The sequence below is a fragment of the Muntiacus reevesi genome, chromosome 4 (genome assembly GCF_963930625.1).
Source record: "Muntiacus reevesi chromosome 4, mMunRee1.1, whole genome shotgun sequence".
Classification (NCBI taxonomy): domain Eukaryota; kingdom Metazoa; phylum Chordata; class Mammalia; order Artiodactyla; family Cervidae; genus Muntiacus; species Muntiacus reevesi.
The window spans coordinates 44,405,022-44,422,124 of NC_089252.1; the positions used below are offsets into that span (position 1 = coordinate 44,405,022).

Sequence of the window (17,103 nt, forward strand, 5' to 3'; positions counted from 1 at the left end):
GTCATAGTTGCCCGTATTTCTTTTTACCTGTACATTTAAGCATTTGGCATTTTAATGCCCTGATTTTATAATATTAACAGCAATTCATGACTTAACAGTCGAAGCCCTCTTGCTTTATTTACTCTCTTGTCCAGAAGAAACTTACCTAAACTCGTGGGCTTGATGAGAACATCAAGGACATCGTAAAAGGGTAAGTTTTTTAACTGCACGTCAGGATGGACAGGAGGGATTGGGGGAGACGGCTGCTGCATCTCAAACGCGGGTTTAGTGTCTTGAAGCAGCACAGAACCAACAGGAGAGGACGGGGAGTGAGGTGTGACTGAAGTGGAAGGCAACGCGTGGATCCCAGCCACAGCCAAGTCAGGCTCTACAGGTGAGGAGCCACCATCCAAACTGAAAACCGGGGATTTGATTGCAGATAAATCAGAAAGGCCTTCGAGAGTCCGCGGGTATCGGCGTCTATACAATTCTCGGATTTTAATCTGAACCGCAGGGCTGCAGCCACTCTTCAATAAATGCAACGCCCTCATCAGGAGGTCATGCTTACGTCCACTTTTATTCCGTCCGGCAAAGCCTAGTAACACTTGGAGTTCAGAAACCCTAAAACTAGAAACCATATTCTAAAAGGAAAAAAAAAAAAAAAGGATATAAGCCAATAGTCAGCCCCAAACATATTAAAACCCTATCTAAAATATACTGTAAAATCAGATTTTTCCAACATTCTGTTAATATCAACTGGCATGTGCTAGTAATCAGCATTTTCACATATCACTTACAATTGTTAACTGTTTCTACCATCACCACCCTTCCCCGCCATCACATTCACATCATGGTTTTAATTATGTTTTGCTGTTCTCAATTTTGGAAATCTATGGTCTGTTGGTTTCTGTTGACCACTTCACTGTCTGACTATGAAATCTATAACCAATGAAAACACTCCTTTTCACAGTGTACAATACACAGTGTAATGCTTATTACAGTATTATCACCAATTAAACAAAAAAATTTAAGTTTCTACAACAATGTACGTCTAAAGTTTCTGATGCTAAGCAGGAAAAATCTACAAAATCAAGACAGAACTGTAATCCAAAATCCTATAAATTTTTCACCCCAACTCCAATATTAAGGGACAACAGGGTTTCCCTGGTGGCTCAGACAGTAAAGCGTCTGCCTGCAATGCGGGAGACCTGCATTCGATCCCTGGGTTGGGAAGATCCCTTGGAGAAGGAAATGGAAACCCACTCCAGTACTATTTCCTGGAAAATTCTATGGATGGAGGAGCATGGTAGGCTACAGTCCATGGTGTCGCAAAGAGTCGGACACGACTGAGCAACTTCACTTAATCACTAAGAAAATAAGGATTTTTTTTTAAATACTAAAGATAAAAATCACATCATCTTTATTCAGCAGTCGAACTCCTAAAATGACTGAAATTGACACATGTAAAACAAGAACTCTATGGTGTAAAATGAAGACTATAAATAGCTCTGTTCCACATTTCACCTTATTTATTCAACAAAGCTAGTAAATTTTTCCTATCATTTACTGCGTCATAAACCCACCCACTTACGTCATTTTCAGTCAATTCTGAACTCAGAGGAAAACCACACTGGGGTCAGTTCCACCTGTGCCGTACAAGCATCATCTGCCCGGAAAGAGGAGTAAGACCTGAGCTGTCCAAAAGCTCTTTCAGAAGCCGACCAGCCCTCCTCCTCGGCGATACACACTCTACAGCTGCCTGGGATGCCTATTCAATCTGGTGAGTATGCAGGGGCCAACCTACAGTCGGCAGTGACTCATAAGAATGCCTCTGTTTTGCACTTGTAAGTGTCACTGATAACCCAAGAACAATTGCTAAAACTCTTCTTGGTATTTAAAAGAGTTGTTAGGAACACTTGCCAGTTTTCCAAAATGCAAATAAATTTAAATATATCAAAGTAATCTGAATGTATACGCTGCATCATAATTCTACTTCAAATACTCTGTCTCCAAATTTCAAATTGTACAAGTCAGAGAATATTACATTGTAATCCCAGCAAACACTTTATATTCTTGATCAGTACAATTCAATAGAAACAGGAACCACATATATAATTCGAAACTATCTGGTGACCACATTAAAATACATTTTAAATTTACTTTGATAATATGCTTTATTTAATCCAATATGTCAAAAGCATTATTTCAACATGTAAAAAGTGGCTGCAACTGAAACATAATTTATTTTTTAAGTGTCAACAAGATCTTTTTTCATACAAAGTTTTCAATACCCAGTGTGATCTCACACTTGAGTACATCTCAGTTTGGACTAACTGAGGCGGCTTAGGGAGCCACAGGTGGAGGGACAACCACCCTGGACAGTATGGATCTAAATCAAACTCTAACAGCAACATATATCACAAGTACCATGATCATTATATTTTAATTTGCTTCACTTCCCCCATGGCTAAAAGGAAGATTTTTATTTATCTTACCCTACCCGTATGCTTTGGCCACCTAATGGGAAGAACCAACTCATTGGAAAAGACCCTGATGCTGGGAAAAATTGAAGGCAGAAGGAGAAGGGGGAGACAGAGGATGAGATGGTTGGATGGCATCACCAATGCGATGGACGTGAGTTTGAGTAAGCTCTGGGAGTTGGTGATGGACAGGGAAGCCTGGCTGCTGCAGTCCATGGGATCACACAGAGTTGGACACGACTGAGCGACTGAATTGAACTGAACTCCTATGCTCAGGACAACAAAGATGGAAAACAAGAATTTCTGGCCTATCTCATGGCACACCAGTTAAGAGTCACAGTTTCAAGCATATAAAGACTATGACGGCTTTTCAGGAAGTTTCCTCCCAAGCAAGAAATGCAGTGCCTCTTTCCCAAAGTCCTCAATCTTAAAAAACTGAAATCTGCTTATACTACAATAGCACAAACAGTAAATCTAACAACTAACACTAGTGATAGCTGAACAACACAAACAGTCAACAATGACAGTCCTACAGATATAAGATATCTGTGATTCTTTATAAAGAAATCAAGCTAACTCAGAATTCATGGTGTCTCTCCTTACCCTTATTTTCAGGTAATTCTTCATTTTAAGGAAACTTGTTTTACAGAAATGATAAAATAGACCACAAGGCATTCTAAAGCTTCACTCTCAAAAAAGAATTCCTGGGAGGTCTCACAACATTCATTTTCAATAGGAACTTTATTTGGCAAAGAATGCTAACGTACTTGGTCTAACATCTATTGTAAATACACAAATGAAAATGAATAAAGAGACAGAATGCAGAATTACAGTATTGTGAAGCAAAACAGAAATCCCCAGGTTTGGAGAGGGGCAAGGAAACAACAGGAGGCAGGGCAGCCTCTGCCCTGCAAATGTTGCCAAAATAATGTACAGCAGGCGTTTGCTCAAAGACGATGGCTTTACACCAGCTATCAGTAGTTGAAGGTCCCGGCATCAAGACTTAGGATACTGGCAGTCACACCATCTTTCTGGTAATCAATTTCTAGTTTAAAACAACAAAACTCTCCCTTTATTTAGCATTTACTATTAAGATAACCCCTAAGAAGCTTAACCAGTCAACTCCTATGTATATGTGTTTCTTGGCAAACACCGCTGGATCCCACTACTTCTTCAAGTTATGCCTTTTTTAAAAAATATCTGTCTTCAACCAATTTCAGCAGTCACCAGGTAAAGTGAGCCTGCTATGAATACTACCAAAAATGGGTTTCAGCTACTGCTTTCCACCAACCTCTGATGTCAGTCTTTTTAATAACACTTCTTTTCAAGGGGACTTTACCCAGTCCATCCTGCCTGCTTCCAAGTCTGCCCTCTAATACTTCAGTTACAACTGCTGTGTGCGCGACAGAGAAATTTCTCAGTGTTTGTGGACTGACTTTAAGAAAACACAAAACACAAACTTTTAAAATATTACTGTATTTCAAACTTCAGCAGGCGAGTCCACTCATCCAACCAAAATTTCAGAGAAAAGCCTGGTGAAACAGGGACCCAGTATACCACCTATTCTGTCATTTCCCAAGACAGATGAGAAGGAATCTTTTGGTAACACACTAATGTTTCCTGTGAGTACAGACACAAAAGCCTCAAAGTACCCAAATATAATTTAATCTAGGAAAATAAAAATGGTTTAAGATAAATTCAATAAATTACTTGGTTAAAATGACTTCTGTCCTTACAGTCACATACTGAAATATTTATGGATAGAAGTTCTATAAAGTACACGGAATTTCTGTTAAAATCATTTGGGGAGAGTAGATGAGGACATACACAATTGCTTTTGGCAGGAAAGCTATGACAAACCTAGAGAGTGTGTTGAAAAGCAGAGACATCACACTGCCTACAAAGGTCCATATAGTTAAGGCTCTGGTCTTCCCAGTGGTCACATACAGTTGTGAGAGCTGGACCATAAAGAAGGCAGAGCACTAAAGAATTGATGTCTTCGAACTGTGGTGCTGGAGAAGACACCTCAGAGTCCCTTGGACAGCAAGGAGATCAAACCAGTTAATCTTAAAAGAAAATCAACCCTGAATATTCATTGGAAGGACTGATGATGAAAGCTCCAGTATTCTGGTCACCTGACATGAACAGCCGACTCATTGGAAAAGTCTCTGATGCTGGGAAAGACTGGGCGTCAGAGAATCAGATGGCTGGATGACATCACCCATGCAATGGACATGAACTTCGGCAAACTCCGGGAGATAGTGAGGGACAGGGAGGCCTGGCAAGCTGCAGTCCATGAGGTCACAAACAGACACGACTGGGCAACAAGAAAAAAGACCCGAGCTGATAACTGCAAGGTATGGGATACACAGAGAATTCTCTACCTTTGTCACCTAGAATGTTTCCATAATAAAAAGTTTGCTTGACAAGGGGAAACTGGTTGTGGGGTAAATGGCACAATCTATTCAAGTTTTCTATTAATCTGAAAGTATTCTAAACTCAGTTAGACCAAAAGAAAAAGTCATTTGTTTGAATCTAGGATAAAGAGATTGTGGTCTAAATACCATTTCCAAAAAAAAAAAAAAAAAAGCTCAGGCTCCTTGAGGAAATGTCTAACTGCAAGTCTGAGGCAGAAAACACACAAGACATGCCTAGAACATCCTATCCAGAAAACAAATTATCAAAGACTACTGAAAATCTTGTCAGAAGGACACAGAAAACAACTCACAGCCCAGGACAAGCTGATGTGAGCAGCAAAAAGACTAACACTGCATCAGATTCAAACATCAAATATAAGAAAAATCATTTCTAAATAATGATACTTAAAAAAACTCACTGATCTCCTTTAGAAAACACTGGGAAACCAACTCATTAGTACTCTGAAAATGGATAAGGTAAGAAGAAAAACAACACAAAAAGATTTATTGGCTCAAAAAAATGCATATGATTAGCTAGATAAATGCTATTAGGTTGATACAAAAGTAAATGGTTTGGACTGTGAATTTTAAATCATTATAACTAGGCTCAAACACATCTTTATTAACCAAAATAGGAATTGTTACAGTCAACACATTTTTGCCAACGAGAAATGTTTATTCTTGTAGCATAAAAATCCATGCTTCAGGATTCGAGGAACTCTTGGAAAGCATTTTCTGCCTCCTGCTGGTTGTGGAAACATTTTGTCTGCAAAAAGTGGTCTAGATGCTTGAAGAAGTGATAGTAGATTGGTGAGAGATCGGGTGAATACAGGGAATGAAGCAAAACTTGGTCCCCAGTTCGTTAAGTTTCTGAACTGTTGGCTGTCCACTGCCATTGAGAAGAACTGGGCCCATTCTGTTGACCAATGCCGGCTGCAGGAGCTGCAGTTTTCGGCACATCTCATCAATTTGCTGAGCACACTTCTCAGATGTAATGGTTTCACTGGGATTCAGAAAGCTGTAGAGGATCAGACTGGCAGCAGACCACCAGACAGTGACCAGGACCTTTTTTAGGTACAAGTTTGGTTTCGGGAAGTGCTTTGGGTTTCTACTTGGTCCAACCACTGAGCTGGACATCACCAATTGTCGTACAAAATCCACTTTCCATTGCACGTCACAGTCCAACTGAGAAACGGTTCGTTGTTTCTCAGTAGAATAAGAGAAGATGACAGTTCAAAATGATGACTTCTTCTGATTTGTGGTCAGTCCATGAGGCACCCACTTAATGAGCTTTTCCACCTTTCTGGTTCGCTTCAAATGCTGAACCACCACAGAATGGTCAATGCCGAGTTCTTCGGCAACTTCTTGTGTAGTTGTAAGAGGATCAGCTTCGAGGACTGCTCTCAGCTGGTCATTGTCAACTTATAACGGCTGGCCACTGCAGTCCTCAACTTCAAGGCTCTTGTTTCCTTTGTGAAACTTGCTGAATCATCACTGCACCATCCATTAGCAGTTCTTGGATCAAAGGCATTGTTGATGCTGTGAGTTGTCTCTGCTGCTTTACAACCCACCCTTATGGCAGGAAGCAAAGAGGAACTGAAGAGCCTCTTGAAAGTGAAAGAGGAGAGTGAAAAAGCCGACTTAAGACTCAACATTCAAAACACTAAAATCATGGCATCCGGTCCCATCACTTCATGGCAAATAGGTGGGAAAACAATGGAAACAGTGACAGACTATTTTCCTGAGCTCCAAAGTCACTGTCAACGGTGACTGCAGCCATGAAGTTACAAGAAGCATGCTGCTTGGAAGAAAAGCTATGACAAACCTAGAGAGCATATTAAAAAACAAGAGACATCACTCTGCCAACAAAGGTCCATACAGTTGAAGCCATGGTTTGACATGACACACTAGTCATGTACAGATGTGAGCTGGACCATAAAGAAAGTTAAGTCCTGAGGAATTGATGCTTTTGGACTGTGGTGCTGGAGAAGACTCTTGACAGTCCCTTGGACAGCAAGGAGGTGAAACCAATCAATCCTAAAGGAAATCAACCCTGAATATACACTGGAAGGACAGATGCTGAAGCTCCAATATTCTGGCCACCTGACATGAACAGCAGACTGATTGGAAAAGACCCTGATGCTGGGAAAAGATTAAAGGCAGGAGGAAAGGTGGTGACAGAGGATGAGGCAGTTGGATGGCATCACTGACTTAATGGACATGAGTTTGAGCAAACTCCGGGAGACAGTGAAGGACAAGGAAGCCTGGCAGGCTGCAGTCCACGGAGGCTGCAAAGAGTCAGACACGACTGAGCGACTGAACAACAACTAGATAAAAACAGAAAATGCTGAAAAGATGTCAATTCCCCCCAACTTCAGTTATAAATATAGTAAAATTTCAGCAAATTTGGACAGATCAAACTTACAACAAAGAAATAAAATACAAATATGACATGTGGTGATGAGTAATATGGACAAAAATAGAGGAAAAGGGAAATGAAGTGAAGAGGTAGAGAATTTGTCATTTTAAAGGAAGATTTGCCTGAGAAAGTGACTGAACAAGTAATAAAGCAACCAATGGTATCAGACGAAAAGCATTCCAAGGCACAGAACACAGCAGATGCCAAAATCCTGAGAAGAGCATACCTAACATATTGAACAGAAAGTAAAAGCCCACCAAGGCTCAGAGTCATCTAAAAGAATGAGCATTATGAGAGCGGAATAAGGAGCAGAGAAACTGACAAACCTGGGGAGGAAGGGAAATAGCCTAAACAAACATTTACTGGATAAAATGATAATATGAAATTTGTGAGGCTGAGAAAAGACGAAAGTACTGGGCAAAATGGCATGCCTCAAAGTTGGTAGAGGTAGTAAGCAGTTTAAAGCATTCTACAGCAAAGGAAGAAAAATACAGTAATTTTAGATTTATATATATATTAGAGTTTCAAGAGAAAATTTAATTACACTTCAAGAGTTTGTGAGAAAGCAAAAAAAAAAAAAAAACGAATTTCACAGCTAGTAAAATGGAGAAAACATGAAACACATGGGAGGGGGAAAAAACCCAAAAGACAGCAAGAAAATAGATGAGGAAACAAAAATGCAGAAAAAGTAAGATGCTCAAAATGAAAGTGTAGAAATAAATATCAATAATCCCAACAAATAAAAATGAAATATTTTCCAATTAAAATAGCCATTAAGGATATCACTACAGAAATCACAGCATCAAAAATATGGGAATACTAAGAACAACGCAACACACATGAATTTGTCAACTGAGTTGAAGTGGATCAATTCCTTGAAAAATCAAACTACCAAAATTCACCCAATATGAAATAGATAATTTGAATACTCCATCTAATTAGGAAATTTAGCTTTTAATTTTAAAATTAAAAAAAAAAAAAAAAAACTACCACACCCATATCATTTTACCAGAGAATTCCACTCAACATTTAAATAAGAATCAGTACCAATTCAACATAATATCTTCTGGAAAACAGAATATGAAAGATACCCAAATTTATTTTATGAAGCTAGTAATAGCCTGATACCAAAACCAAACAAAATCACTACAAAAAATGAAAGTAAAACCAACATCCTTCACAACTGTAGATGCTAAAATCTTCGAGTATTAGCAAACAGACTTTAGCAATATATAAAAAGAATACCAAGACCAAGTGAAGTGTCTACTCCAGTCAAAGTTGGCTCAATGTCTGAAATCACTGAAGTACACCATGTTAACACTTAAGTAAAATCATATGATTATGTGTGTGTGTGTATGTATGTATGTATAAATACATGCATCAATGAAGAAAAAAAAGCATGTGGCAAATTCAACAACCACTCATGATAAAAATTCTCAGAAAAAGAGTAATACAGGAGAACCACCTCACCTTGACAAAAAGCACCTACAAAAACAACTATAGTTCATGGTGAAAAAAATGAATGCTTCTCCCAAAGACTGGGAATGAGGCAAGGATGTGCTGGAAATCCTAGCAAGTGGAATAAGATGACCAAAGAAAAGACAGAGTGATTGAAAGAAAAAAATAAAGCTGCCTATACTGGCAGATCCCAAAGAGTTTGCAAAACAATTACTAGAATTAATAACTGGGGATTTCTCTCGTGGTTCCAGTGGTTAAGAATCCCCCCTACAATGCAGGGACACAGGTTCAATCCCTGGTCACGGAACTAAGATCCCACACGACAGGGAGCAACCAAGCCCACAAGTGACAACTGCTAAGCCCACATGCACTAGCTGCAACTAGAGAGCCTGTGCGCCGCTGCGAAAGACCCCGAGTGCCACTGCTGAGACTGGACACAGCCAAACAAATAAGTGAGAAAAAAATTTTTTTGAACTGTTAAAAAAGAGAGAGAGAGATATTTAATAACTGAGTCCAGCAAGGTCACAGGATACAAAAGCCAACACACAAATACAATCGCATCTCTATATACTAACAAAGAACATGTAGAAATAAGTAAAACACACAATACTATTTATAATCACTCCAAAGAAAATGAAAATATGTATATTCAAAAATATAACAAAACACATACAGGTCTTGTATGCTGTAAACTACAAAACACTAATAATGAAAGAAGTCTAAAAAGTGCTAAAGAAACGGATCCCTTGGGCACTGGAACAGGCAACAAAACAACAAAATCAATTTTCCCTTTGTCAAGACACAGATTTAACACAATTCCTACCCAGATCTCACCAAAATCCAATCTCACCATGTTTTATAGATATACATGAGGCTATTCTAAAATGTGTATGGAAAGGCAAAGGAACTAGAAGAGTTAAAACAATTTTGAAAATCAGAAAATCAGAGAGAGAGGAATCTGTCTATCCCACTTCATAATTCAGCTTAGTATTCAGGACTGGAGGATGGGCAGAGAGGGAGAAGTAGAGGTCAGTGGTACAGAACAGAGAATGCAGGAACAGAGCTACACAAATACACCCAAATAGCTTCTGACGCAGGTGCAAGAGTAACTCAACGGAGAAAAGACAGCCTCTCAACAAATGATGCTGGAGCAACTGCATCGCCATAGACCAAAATATGAACTACCCAAGTCTCACATTTTATACAAAAAGTAACTCCAAATGGGTCATACACATAAGTATTAGGATACAGCTATAAAACTTACGGGGGGGGGGGGGGGAAACTTAGAAGAAAATAATCAAGATCTACGGCTAAGCAAAGAGTTCTTAGACTTGACACTGAGGAAGAATCACAAAAAGAATAAAAATAATATACTGAACTTCATCAAAATTAAAAACTTATGCTCTTCCATGATTCTGTTAAAAGGCTGAAAACAACCAACAGCCTTGGAGAAAATATCTGTATCCAAAAAGAACTAGTATCTAGAATATATCTAGAACTCTCAAAACCCAATAGGAGGGATTCCCTGGTGGTCCAGTGGTTGAGAATTCACCTGCCGATTGCATGGGACACAGGTTCAATCTCCGGTCCAAGAAGATTCCACATGCCAGGGGGTAACTAAGCCGAGGCACCACAATCCGAGCCCGCGCTCTAGAGCCCTTGCTCCACAACGAGAGAGGCCGCTGCAGTCGGAGAAGCCCGCAGCGGCAGAGCTAGAGAGGGGCCCCTCACAGCAATCAGAGAAAGCCCGAGTGCAACGACGATGATCCAGCATGGCCAAAAACAAATAAATAACAAATTAATTAATTTAAAAAAATCCAATTAGAAAAAAGGACAAAAGACATGAAGAGACATTGCGCCAACAGGATACAGAGATGGGAAATAAGCAAACGAAACTATCAGTATCATTAGCCACCAAGTGAAGTCGCTCAGTCGTGTCCAACTCTATGTGACCCCATGGACTGTAGCCTACCAGGTTTCTCCGTCCATGGAATTTTCCAGGCAAGAGTACTGGAGTGGGCTGCCATTTCCTTCTCCAGAGGATCTTCCTGAAACCCAGGTCTCTCACATTGCAGGCAGACACTTTACCACCTGAGCCACCAGGGAAGCCCCCATCATTAGGCATTGTGAAAGTGAAGTGAAGTCGCTCAGTCGTGTCCGACTCTGCGACCCCGTGGACTGTAGCCAACCAGGCTCCTCTGTCCGTGGGATTCTCCAGGCAAGCCATTAGGGGAGTGCAAACTAAAACCTAAGGTATCACCAGAATGGCTAAAATCAAAAGCAGTGATATACCAAATGCTGGCAAGGAGGCTCTCGAGAAGCTGGATCATTCCATACATTGCTTGAAGGGATGTAAAATGGAACAGCCCCTCTGGAAAACAGCTTGCTAAGTTCTTAAAAAAACCTATATACACAACAATCATACAACTCAACAACTGCACTCCTGAGCATTTACCCCAGAGAAGTGAAAACTTACATCAAAAAAAGAAAAAAACTATGCACAAATCTTCATTGCACTTTCATTCATATTAGCAAAAACTGTATAAACAACCCAGAACTTTTTCTACAGGTACACGGTTAAACAAATCCATACCACAGACTATGATTCAGCAAGAAAAAAGGATAACCTACTGATACACTTAACAACATAGATTAGCTTCTAGACAATTATGTTAAGTGAAAAAAAAAAAAACAAATTCAAAAAGGTGGTCACCTTTATGTATGAGTCCATTTATATAACACTCTTGAAAAGACAAAATCACAGAAATGAAGGAAAAAATGAGTGGATCCCAGAGATTAAGGGGATGGAAAGGAAACAGGTGTGGCTATAAAGACAATAATATGAAGGATGCCTGTGGAGATGGAAATGGTCTGTACCTTGCGTCAATGTCAGTACCCCGACTGTGATGTTGTACCACAGCTTTGCAAGACATGATCAATGGGGGCACCTGGATGAAGAGGACACGGATGTCTCTGATGCCTCTGCATTCCTTCTGACAACTGTCAGTGAATTACCAATTATCTTAATAAAAAATTAATTATAAAGTACAAAGACCAACATTATTACAGCAGAGTCGTTTTTTAATCCAATACCATGACACTCACAAGAGATTAAAATAAAAGAACACAAAAATGTAGGGGGAGGGGAAATTTTCAAAGTCAGGCAGAATCAGCTGACCCAAAGCTAAATAAATAAATAATAGGTATGTTAATATCAAACAACAGTATGTAACAGAAAAAGCATCATTAGATATAAAGAGGAACTACAGAGAGTAAAAGTTTCAATTCAACAGCAATATGATAAATTTAAACTTTTATGTACTAGTAACAATTTTAAAATGTCTTTTAAAAAGCTGATATAAACTACAAAGAAAATTGAAAAAATAATTCTAGCAGAAGAACAATATCTACTCTTAAAAAACAAAGATATAAGATGCTAACAACAGAATTAACAAGACTAATAGTAGATATATAAAATTTTGCACCAACAACTAGAAAATACACTCTTTTCAAATACAAAAAAACTCTCCAAATACAAAAAGTCTCAACAGATTTCCAAGGACTGTATCCATATAGATCACGTTGCCCTGCCACAATTACAAATCAATAACCAAATTAACTAAGAGAATGCCAGCTGTTTAGAAATAAAACTTTTTAAATATTTTTACTTATTTATTTGCACCAAGTCTTAGCTGCAGGACCTGGGATCTTTACTTGTGGCATGCAAGATATAGTTACCTGACCAGGGAGAGACCCAGGGCCCTCCGCATTGGGAGCTTGGAGTCAGCCACAGGACCACCAGGGAAGTCCTCCGGAATTAAAACTTTTAAAGAACTCATAAATTAAGAATTCATCCCGTGGGTGATTCAGGGAAAGCAAATACATAGACATTCATGACCTTAAATGTCTATTAAAATGCTGAAAATGCATAAGCAAGTCATCCAACTAAAGAAATTAGAAAAATAGAAATAAACCCAAAGGAAGTATAAAGAAAAGAAACAAAAAAGAACAGAAATTAAGTAGGGAAAGGATACGTTAAAGAGCATATAAAAGACAGAAACTTGATTATTTGAAAAGGTTTTTTTGAAAAAAAATGGGCATTTTTAGCTTTTAAAACTAAGCAAGAAAAAGGCAGCACTAAAAAAAAAGATTAAAAGGACATTAACTACAAAATAAGAAACTAACAATTTATTGCCATAAACTCAAGAATGTGGATGAAATGGACAACTTCCTATTAAAGTATAGCCTACCAAAATCAGTTTGAAAATTGAAAATTCAAGCAATTCTATAACCAAAGCAATTGAATCAGTGATTAAGATGTGTCCCAATTCTACAAGGAAGTTCTACCAACCACTCAAGAAACAAATCTTTCTAATTTCACATAAACTCCTCCAAAAGAAAGAGGAAAAGTATATATACTTTCTTAATTATAAGGAAATATTATTCATTATTAAAGACAAAATTGTACATTAACTATATTCAAACTGAGTCCAATAATGGAAAAAAGGGACAGACAGGGTTGACAATATTCGAAACACAAGGTTGGTTTAAACATTAGAAAACAAATCAGTGTATTTCATCACGTTAAGTTAACAGAAGAAAAACATACGACCCTCTCAAAAGATGCAGAAAAAGTTTTTGATAAAATTCAACATCCATTCATTTTTCTTTTCAATTAGCAAACTAGCAATAGAAAGGAACATCCTTAACCTGAAAAGATTATCTACAATAAACCTACAGCAAGCATCATACTTAACTGTGAAACTCTGAAAGCATTCCCTTTAAAAACAGGAACAAGATCAGGATGCCCCATCACCGCTTCTATTCAACACTGTACTGGAGATCCTAGCCAGCACATTGAGACAAGAGAAAGAAAGAAAAAAAAGCATAAGAATTGGAAAGGAGGAGACAAAGAGGTCAGTATTCACAGGTCTGTCTACGCAGAAAATCCAAAAGAATTCTACATACAGTTTATCACAATTAGGATAATACCAAGGCCATTACACAAGGTCAAATTGTACTTCTTTACACCAGCAAGGTAGAAAATATAATTTTTAAAGATACCGTGACTGATTTGACACAAAATAAGGTACCAAGAAATAAATCTAACAAAACACTTGCAATAGTTTTTTGAAACTATTAGAAGAAAATTATAAAAACTTTATTAGAAACTATTAGAAGAAAAGCTATTAGAAGAAAATTATAAAAACTTTATTTCAAAGAGATTGTAAAAGACCTAAGTGAATGAATGTTGCCATGTTCATGCTTAACAAACAATAACAAAATGTCAGTTCCCTTCAAATTGGTTTACAAATTCAATGCATTTCCCATCAAAATCCCAACAGCTGGGCATGTATCTACAGAACTTTAAAACCTGACTCTAAAATTATATGGAGGAGAAAACCACCAAGAAGTTCCCTGAGGAGCTACAAGGCAGGAGGACTTGGCCTATTTCTGTGTCCCTCAATGACTGACTCGATGGTTTCACACCAACTCTATGAAAACTTTAAAACTGAACATAATTTAAGAAAAAAAAAAAAAATTGTTGAAAGGCAAGAAGCACAACAAAGGCAGTAAGAACCTGGAAGGCCAAGACTGTGGAAAGAAGGTAAGCCTAGAATATGGTATCTAATATTTGATGCCTTTCCCCTGGAGATACCTGCCAATGGAAAGGGGGCAATGGAGAAGTTAAGAAATCAAACAGAACTTTGAATATACTTACAGGGCTGGGAAAACTGAAAAGATATTTGCAAAATACAACATACAAGCCCTGGTATCTGGGATACGTTAATAAACTCCTACAAGTCAGTATGAAAAAGACAGATGGCCCAATACAAAAACGGAAAAAGACTTAGCAAGCTACCTCACAAAAGACCAATAAGTATATTAAAAAGGGCTTAACATCATTAATCATTACAGAATTCAACTGAAAACCACTTAACATCCACCAAAATGTCTAAAATTAAAAGGATGGATGGGAAAGGAGAAGCAACTATAACTCTATTACTTTGCTAGCGAAAGGAAATTAACAAAAAACTACAACTACATACAACAATATGGATGAATCTCTCAAACAAAACTGACAAGAAAAAAATCAGACACAAAAAATATACACTATATTATATCAGTCCATTTAAATAAGATTCAAAAAACAGGCAAAACTAGTGTAAGATGTTGAAGTCTGGCCAGTAGGTATCTTCTGAGGGGGAGGAGGTTAGTCACCGGGAAAGGACGCACGGGAATGGATGCCAGTCATGTTCTATTTCTTGCTGTATTCTCATGATCTGCTTACTTCCGTGTGCCCTATAGCAGCAGAAGCTTGTTTTTATGGAAGCTGTTAAAAAGTTACAGTAATTAGAACTATGTGATGGTGCTATCAGACTTAGAAACTAGTCTAGGAAATATAAATAGATTCAATCGGGGAACCACTACAAATCAGGAGGAAATTTTTTTTAAAAAACTGAGCCATAAAAGCGAACGAATTTGAGTCAGCTGAGCTGATGTGGATGAAACTTGAGCCTATTATACAGAATGAAGAAAGTCAGAAGGAGAAAAACAAACACTGTATATCAATGGATATATATGGGACCTAGGAAAAAACGGTATGGATGAAGCTATTTACAGGGCAGAAAGAGAGACACAGACGTATAGAAAAGACTTGTGGACACAGTCTGGAAAGGAGAGGGTTTGATGAACTGAGAGCGTAGCACTGAAAAATACACACTAGCAATGTAGAGAACGGACTTGTGGTAACAAGAGAGGAAGGAGAGGGTGGGACAAATTGAGAGAGTGCCACTGAAAAATATACATTAGCATGTGTAAAATAGGTAACTTGTAGGAAGCTGTATAACACAAGGAACTCAGTCCTGTGTCTGTGACAACTTAGAGGGGTGGGATGGGGGACTGGGAGGGAGGCTGATGAGGGAGGGAATACATGTGTACCCACAGCCAATTCATATCGCTATACAGAAGAAGCCAACACGACACTGTAAAGCAACTATACTCCAATTAAAAAATATATATTAAAAAAAAAACCTAGTACAAACATGGGCAAAAGATATGAAGAGAATCTCAGATGAGGGAAGAACATGTTAATCAGCACAGTAAAAGATGCTCAAACTGATCAGCAAAAATCAAAAAATTGAAAATTAAAAGGGGATATTTTATACTCCCTAGCAAAAACTTCTGAAGTCTGATAAAAGTGCTAAGTAATGAAAACCTCTGCATTACTAGAGGGAGCAAATACTGATATAATCCTCTTTGGGAAATAATCTACCATTATCCAGTATTGTTGAAGATGCATCTTTAATTCCCAGCAATACTACTGCTAGAATTTCTACAGTAAAACATATTGTATTAAATATTCACATTAAATGAGATCAATAAAGATTACAAACAGCACTGTATCAATGCAAGTTAACTCTGTTAACAAAGTAAGTTACTTGTGTTTGTGTGTGCATGTGTGGGCACACGCATTTTCAGAGCTTTTTGGATTTCAGACATATAGAAAAGAGACCTGTTGTAGGAGGGGAAAAAAGGAAATTCTTCCAACAAGAATCAATAAACTCGTATTTACATTTACACAATGAAAACTCAAAGACAATGATAAACTGAAACATCCCAAATACATACAGCATTATTCAATTTGTATAAAATTTTTAAACACACAATTACAAAAAAATTTGCATATATAAAATGTGTGATTTTTATATATATATAATTTTATATCTATATAATGTGGATGTAATCAGAGAAGGGCACTCTGCTGATCTAATGAACAATTTCTTAACTAGCATGGTGAGCACACAAATGTTTATTTACCTATACCTTACAATGCGGGAGACCTGGGTTCAATCCCTTGGTCAGGAAGATCCCCTGGAATGGAAATGGCAACCCACTCCAGTATTCTTGCCTGGAGAATCCCATGGACGGAGGAGCCTGGTGGGCTACAGTCCATAGGGTCGCAAAGAGTCGGGACTGAGCGATTTCACTTTACTTGGTATAAACAATTTTTTGTATCTATTAAATAACTTAATATTTAAGTTTATTAATTAGCATGACATACACAAATACATACATCACTAATAACCATTATCAATTCAGAAAACAATCAAGAGGACTTTTTTAAAGGAATTAGTATCCTAAGAGAGTTCAAGATATTTTCCCCCCATAAATCAAGGACAGGTTGCTACTTTAAAAAAAGGGGGACAGGATAAAGCTCTTCTAAATCAAAAATATAATCACTAAAATAAATTTTATGGACAAGTTAGTTCTCAAGACAAGTTAAGGAAATCTTCCAGAATATAAACAAACAAAACGTCAATTTAGGAAATCTAGCATTCACCTGTCA

General features: G+C 37.9%; 1 protein-coding gene across 8 annotated transcripts in view; it reads right to left on the bottom strand.

Moving 5' to 3' along the window:
* The window catches only part of PIAS2 (protein inhibitor of activated STAT 2), a 98,461-nt gene that overhangs the window by 66,945 nt on the left and 14,413 nt on the right, over positions 1 to 17,103 (bottom strand). For all 8 annotated transcript variants that reach the window (XR_010662906.1, XM_065932651.1, XM_065932646.1 and 5 more), the window contains exon 2: positions 146 to 620. Coding sequence is in view for 7 of the 8 variants with exons in the window: in XM_065932651.1 (XP_065788723.1) it covers positions 146 to 620 (475 nt within the window). In the remaining variant the exon portion in view is untranslated. The remainder of the gene's footprint in view (positions 1 to 145; positions 621 to 17,103) is intronic.